At 45.5% G+C, this 6,140-nt stretch overlaps 1 protein-coding gene across 1 annotated transcript; it reads left to right on the forward strand.

Annotated features, from left to right (window-relative positions):
- The first annotated feature begins 4,619 nt into the window (after positions 1-4,619).
- Positions 4,620-5,156, forward strand: LOC135642876 (uncharacterized). Its single transcript, XM_065159360.1, has one exon. It carries the CDS (start codon positions 4,620-4,622, stop codon positions 5,154-5,156), a length of 537 nt encoding a protein of 178 aa, XP_065015432.1.
- Positions 5,157-6,140: the final 984 nt, after the last annotated feature.

Genomic DNA, 6,140 nt, shown 5'->3' on the forward strand with positions numbered 1-6,140 from the left:
TTAAGTGTTTGCTGAGATAATATACCAGTCAGAATCATTCAAATTAAGTCTGATGCTTAAGCTCCAAGGTTGATCCTTTTTCATTTTCAGTCCACTTTGAATAATTTTGTCATTGCAGGTAACACATCAAATCATATAAACATGGACGTTTCCTACCAGGACTATATATGATGTGAAAATAAAAGTGATCAGCTTAGAAAAATTTCTGTGGTGAAGAAGCTTGTTTGACTTTTCTCTCTGGTCCTACTTCAAGAGGGTTGTATTGTTTTATAGACATTTGTGTCTGCGACTCCTGGTGAAGTAAAAAAAATTAATTTAAATGGTGATTCATTAGTTCTTGGACTGTGGAATTTGGTGTAGATCAATGCTTCAACAACTATCTCTGATGCAGACAATGACAGCAACTGGACTCAAAGAAACAAATTGACATTAGTGCCTATGTATATTCCTAGTACCTACTACCTTTATCTTATACAAGAGTCAAGATTATGAAGTGACATATATGATTCACAGTATTAAGAATATTTATAAATTAACCTAGAAACACATACACACACACACAAAAAGATAATCCAATTCACAATAATCAATATTCACAGCCTTATCTCTACAAATAGGAAGATATTGAGAATTACAAGGGTCTATCAAAAACCAGGTAGCAGGTCTGATGATGTAGGTGGCAGGTACCTGCCCATCTTTAATTCTAAACATACTTTGACATTCGGAGATCTAAAGCATCACCAAGCATGCTTTAACAGCAATGGATCTTGCACCATCATTCATGGAAGCTGCATCAATTCCTTGGAAAGCAATCTGCTTGACTACCCAGCAACATGCTTGGAATTGTTAATTGCTTGTGGATGTGCTAAAATATTATCCGAGATTTGCATGAAAGAAGCAATCTTTTGCCTGTTGAAGATGCAGTTCATCTTCCTGTATTGCTCAGACCAAATGCGTAGCACTTTCCTAAATAAATACTTTTGGATGATTTTTAGCAGAGTATGAAGTGGAAATCTGGTGGGCATGAGTTCTCAAAGGTGATGGTGAGTAACAGTGATGAAACCTTTTTTTTTTTTCAAGATGCCATGATGAAGAACACCAATTGCAGATAAAAAATTGTATACATAAATTGGAAATTTGCACATTCATTTATCTAATAATATATCAATTAATATAATTTCTAAATATTTTGCCTCCATTATCGATTTGAAGCCAATCTGAGTGAATCCTCAAACTTTGACTTTCTTTTATTGTGGCAAAAGTATTTATTTGTTTAAGTAACATGCAACATTTAATTATTTGGCACTCCATTAGGCTAAAAGAATTTTATTTTGGATTAGCATGCTGAAAGAACATATCTTTTAGTTTCCTTTCGAGGGATTACGGAATTATAATGCTGAAGATGATGAAATAAACTCTGTGCTGCATGAGTGAGGAACACTGTCTACATTCCAAATAACTTGTTAACCAAGTTTCTTAAGAGAAAAATAAAAATAAGAACACTGTCTACATTCATCAAGTTTCTAATCTCCAACATGGTTGAGAAAGGAAAGAACAATTCGGATCTGTGTAATCCGTACGTGTAGTTGAATGGTCAAAGTGTCTGACGATTTGATAGCCTTCATTTTCTCATTTATTGTGAAATGAAGTCAAGTCAATCCATTATATATATACATATATATATGTATATATATATATATATAATGGATTGACTTGACTCCATTTCACGATATGTGAGAAAACAAAGGCTATCTGTGTGTGTAATTTTTGTTGTTCAGTTTAATTCATTTTTTCGAATTTTGACGGATGTTTGTGATTAAAATATGATGTGTGTGGATTTGGAAGTCCGATCAGGATGCTTGATTTGGGTTGAAAATTTGGAGGTCACAAAAATTATAGTGGTGAATATTACAATATGATTATGGCCATTTAACAATCTTGGCTAGTGTAGGCTTGAATCTTTTGAACATTTCCTTCCAGAGCAGTGGACCTTTCATTGATAGCTCTATCCACCAACTGATCTTGAAAGCCAGAAGAAGACTGCAATGATTAAAGATCAAGATGAGCCATAGGCCAATCACAGATGTGGTGTTCGATCTCGAAGAAGTATTTTTTAGGAAAGCAGATACCTTGGTTGCTTCTATTAATATTAAGGCCAATGAGATTGAAACAAAGATCAAGGATTTAAATAAAGGAAGCATGAGATTTCGGATTAACCCTCATGATGATCAAAGACATGGCAGGCAGCTGATCCAGAGGCACATCAATTTGATGAAACACTAGTAGTTGATCAAAGATTTGGTGAGGAGGAATATGATAGTGATCTGGCTCTCTTGCACTCTATATTGATAAGGCATATTTTGGATACCGATCACGTCACAATTCAGGTCACGTTATGCCCCTACTAAGTCAGCATGAGGATTGACTCCCCACATCGAACCGAAGCCCACTCGGGAAGGCGCCCCCTCGGTAAGTCCCGTCCCAGAAAGCCCGAGATGGCACCGTATGGCGTTGTTCCATGCTCGTCGGGCGACACCTCTACAAAGGTACCATCTGGTCACTCGGGGGTCGGCCGTCGCGCCAAATCCACGTACGACCGATCCTCAGGCAACAATATAAAAACCCTTGGCCGGCACTTGGCTAGGGGAAAGGACAAAAAAAAGGAGAAGACCACTAACTTAATCTACGAGGGACCCAACTCAGGAACACCCCGACCAGGGTCTATGTGCAGGAGTTCGGCCACCCCGGAGGAGAGACCGACCTCATCGACAACTCAGCTCATCCCCAGCTCATCCACCATTCGACCAAGAAAAGCATCGGCAACCACCTCGGGAGCTCCGGACATTGGCTCGTGGACCAAGCCGTGCTGACTCCTCGGCCACGGCGCGAAAGTTCCATAATATTTTTGGAGCTAGAAGGAGGGCCGATGTCGTAGGAGCGCCCCGCAGGAGCTCACCCCGAGGGAGAACCACCAAACACTCACATCCCTTTCGGACTTAGAGATTAGCCCCTCCCCAGGGATGGGGGCATCCCGACGCCAGACCGCTATTGATGCCTATTCAATTATCCAAGACTCCCCCCCTAGATATACCACGAGACCCTCGGTCATTTCGCTTGAGGCATTTCTCGGCCTGGCCAAACAAGTACAGGCCTTGGTAGTAATGATGCAAACAATCGTCCCCCTCATCCTACAAATCGTGTAGTTAACGGCACCACCGACCGACTCAGCACCGCAGAGGCCAAACGGGGAGCAGGTCGGGACTGGAGAAGCCCGAGAGCAAACCACAACCCTAGGAAACCTACCCCATCAAAGCACACCAACACCTCGTCGACATGCACTGTCTCCCCTCGAGCCCGACACATTATCGTTAGACTCGGCAGATGATTCTTTCAGGGTCCAGCTATCTGTGGTCAACTGACGCCTAGACGAGTTCCAACATGAATTTCAAAAGTTGCGCGGCGAGATCGAGGAAAGTAGTTCGGGTGGATCCCCTTTTGCTCAGGAAATCCTAGACAAGGTTGTGCCACTCAATTTCAGACTACCGGCATTAGAGACGTACGACAACGACTCTGACCCTACGGAGCATGTCGTCGCATTTCGGGCTCAAATGGCCCTCTACGGCACATTCAATGCACTAATGTGTCAGGCATTCCTGACTACCTTCAGAGGACTGGCGGGGGCATGGTTTAGTCGGCTACAACCAGGCACAATCTCTTCGTTCGATCAGCTCATAAGAGAGTTCGAGCAAAACTTCCTGGCCAGTGTGCAACCCAGGCCTTCCATGGCCATGCTTCTTGTGTTGTCCCAGGGCGAGGGCGAATTACTTTCCCAATTCATCACATGCTTCGCCATCGAAATCCAAGGGTTCCTAGATGCTCATCCCTCCCTAATTATGCAAGCTTTCTTGATGGGTTTACGACCCTCGAGGTTCTTCTGGTCACTGATCGAGAAGCCACCCTCAGCCATCCCCGAGATGCTCCTGCACGTCAATTAGTACGTCGCTGCGAAAACCTCGATGGTGGGATGATGCAAGGATAGCAAGAGGCCGAGGGTGGAATAGGCTCAAGGGGCAATCTCGGGGTCATCAGCAGCGTAACCCCGCAGGAAGTTCGCCCCCGACCGACCCGAGCAACTGCTCTCGAGACCCCCGCCTCTGCCCCTGAACACTTATCACACCGAGATCTTTCTCCATATTAGGGAGAAAGGACTTTTACGACAACCCAACCCCTTGAAAGCTACTCACAAGGACTGATCTAAATATTACAGGTTCCATCGTGACTATGGCCACGACGCAAAGGACTGCCATGACCTCCAGAATCAAATCGAAGAATTGATCCAAAGAGGCCACCTCGGGCGCTACCTTAGAGAACCAAGAGAAGCATCGCCATGACCCAGGGGCCCCGTCGAGAAGCAAATCGACATCATCACAACCGGACCAGCTTTTGACGGTAGTAGCACCACGGCGAGGAAGGCCTATGCGCGTAGCGTAGTGGAGAAGCACCCCATACCCGAGTTTGAACCCGAAATCACTTTCGGGATCGAAGAAGTCAAACGCCTCCACCATAACGACGCTTTGGTGATCTCCATCTAGATTGCCAACGCTCAGGTGAAGAGGGTGATGATCGACACTGGGAGCTCTGCCGACGTGCTGTACCTTGACGCCTTCAAGAAGCTTGGCCTAACTAACGAGGATCTCAACCCCATGACGTCGGCGCTCACCGGATTTACGGGGGATTCCATCTCCCCGCTTGGGACTATTGTCCTCCCTATTACCATTGGGGAAGAACCAAGAACCAAGACGATGATGACCACCTTCATGGTAGTCGACCTGCTCTCCGCCTATAACGCCATCTTCAACCGCCTGACGCTCAACAAGTTGAAAGCGGTGGTCTTCACCTACCACCAAGCCATTAAGTTTCCGACGCCAGCAGGAGTCGGGGTATATCGAAGTGATCCCAAGGAATCAAGGCAGTGCTATCTAACGGTGGTCACCCTCCCGATGAAGCCACGACCTCAGCAAGCCCCGGATCCCCGTGAAGAAATCAAAATATCGACGCTCCAAGAATCACCCGAACAGATTGTTGAAGTGCACTTGAAAAGGGATCGACCCAACATGACCGTGAAGGTTAGAACAACGCTCCCCAAAGAAAACTAGCTCTAGCTTATCGATTTTCTAAAGAAAAACATTGATGTGTTCGCATGGTCCCCACGAGACATGCCTGGAATCAACTTAGACGTAGCCCGGCACCACCTCAACATCCACCCGGAAGCACGACCTGTGAAATAGAGGTTGAGGAAGTTCACCCCCAAATGGCAAAGGGCGATCAGTAATGAAATAGACCGCCTTAGGGAGGCTGAGTTCATAACCGAGATGAAATACCCTCGGTGGCTGTAAAATATAGCCCTTGTTAAGAAATACAATGGAAGCTAGAGGATGTGTGTCGACTACACCGATCTCAACCGAGCATGCCCCAAATATTGCTATCCACCCCCAAGGATAGATTGGCTGGTAGATACTATGGTAGGTTTTGAACTTCTCACATTTATGGATGCATTTTCAGGTTATAACTAGATTCGGATGGCACCGCAAGATCAAGAGCACATTGTTTTCATTACCGACATGGGGGTGTACTACTACAAAGTGATGCTTTTCAGTCTGAAAAATGCCGGGGCAACATACCAAAGGATGGTCAATGAAATGTTCAGACAACAGCTCGGCAAGAACATGGAGGTATACATCGATGACATGATCATAAAAAGCAAGTCGACAAGTACGCATATGACCGACCTAGCTAAGACTTTCCAGACCCTCAAGCGGTTCAACATGCACCTAAATCCTTTAAAGTGCGTCTTTGGGGTCCGCTCCGGCAAGTTCCTCGGATTCATCATCCACCAAAGGGGAATAGATGCCAACCCGAAAAAGGTTCGGGCCATAATAGAGATGTAGCCTCCACGCTCGATCAAGGAAGTGCAACGTCTCACCGGGAAACTGGCAGCGCTCAGTAGGTTTGTGTCGTGCCTCGGGGACAAGAGTCTCCCTTTCTTCCACGCTCTCCGACAGGCCGATGGCTTCACATGGACCTCGGAATAAGAGGAAGCCTTCAGAAAGCTGAGGGCGTACCTCGCTCAATTGCCCCGA

Source organism: Musa acuminata, chromosome BXJ3-7, assembly GCF_036884655.1.
Source record: "Musa acuminata AAA Group cultivar baxijiao chromosome BXJ3-7, Cavendish_Baxijiao_AAA, whole genome shotgun sequence".
NCBI classification, from domain to species: Eukaryota; Viridiplantae; Streptophyta; class Magnoliopsida; order Zingiberales; family Musaceae; genus Musa; species Musa acuminata.

What these genes read in the sequence shown, in the direction of transcription:
- LOC135642876 (XM_065159360.1), top strand. Translation starts at nt 4,620, where the DNA reads ATGATCGACACTGGGAGCTCTGCCGACGTGCTGTACCTTGACGCCTTC.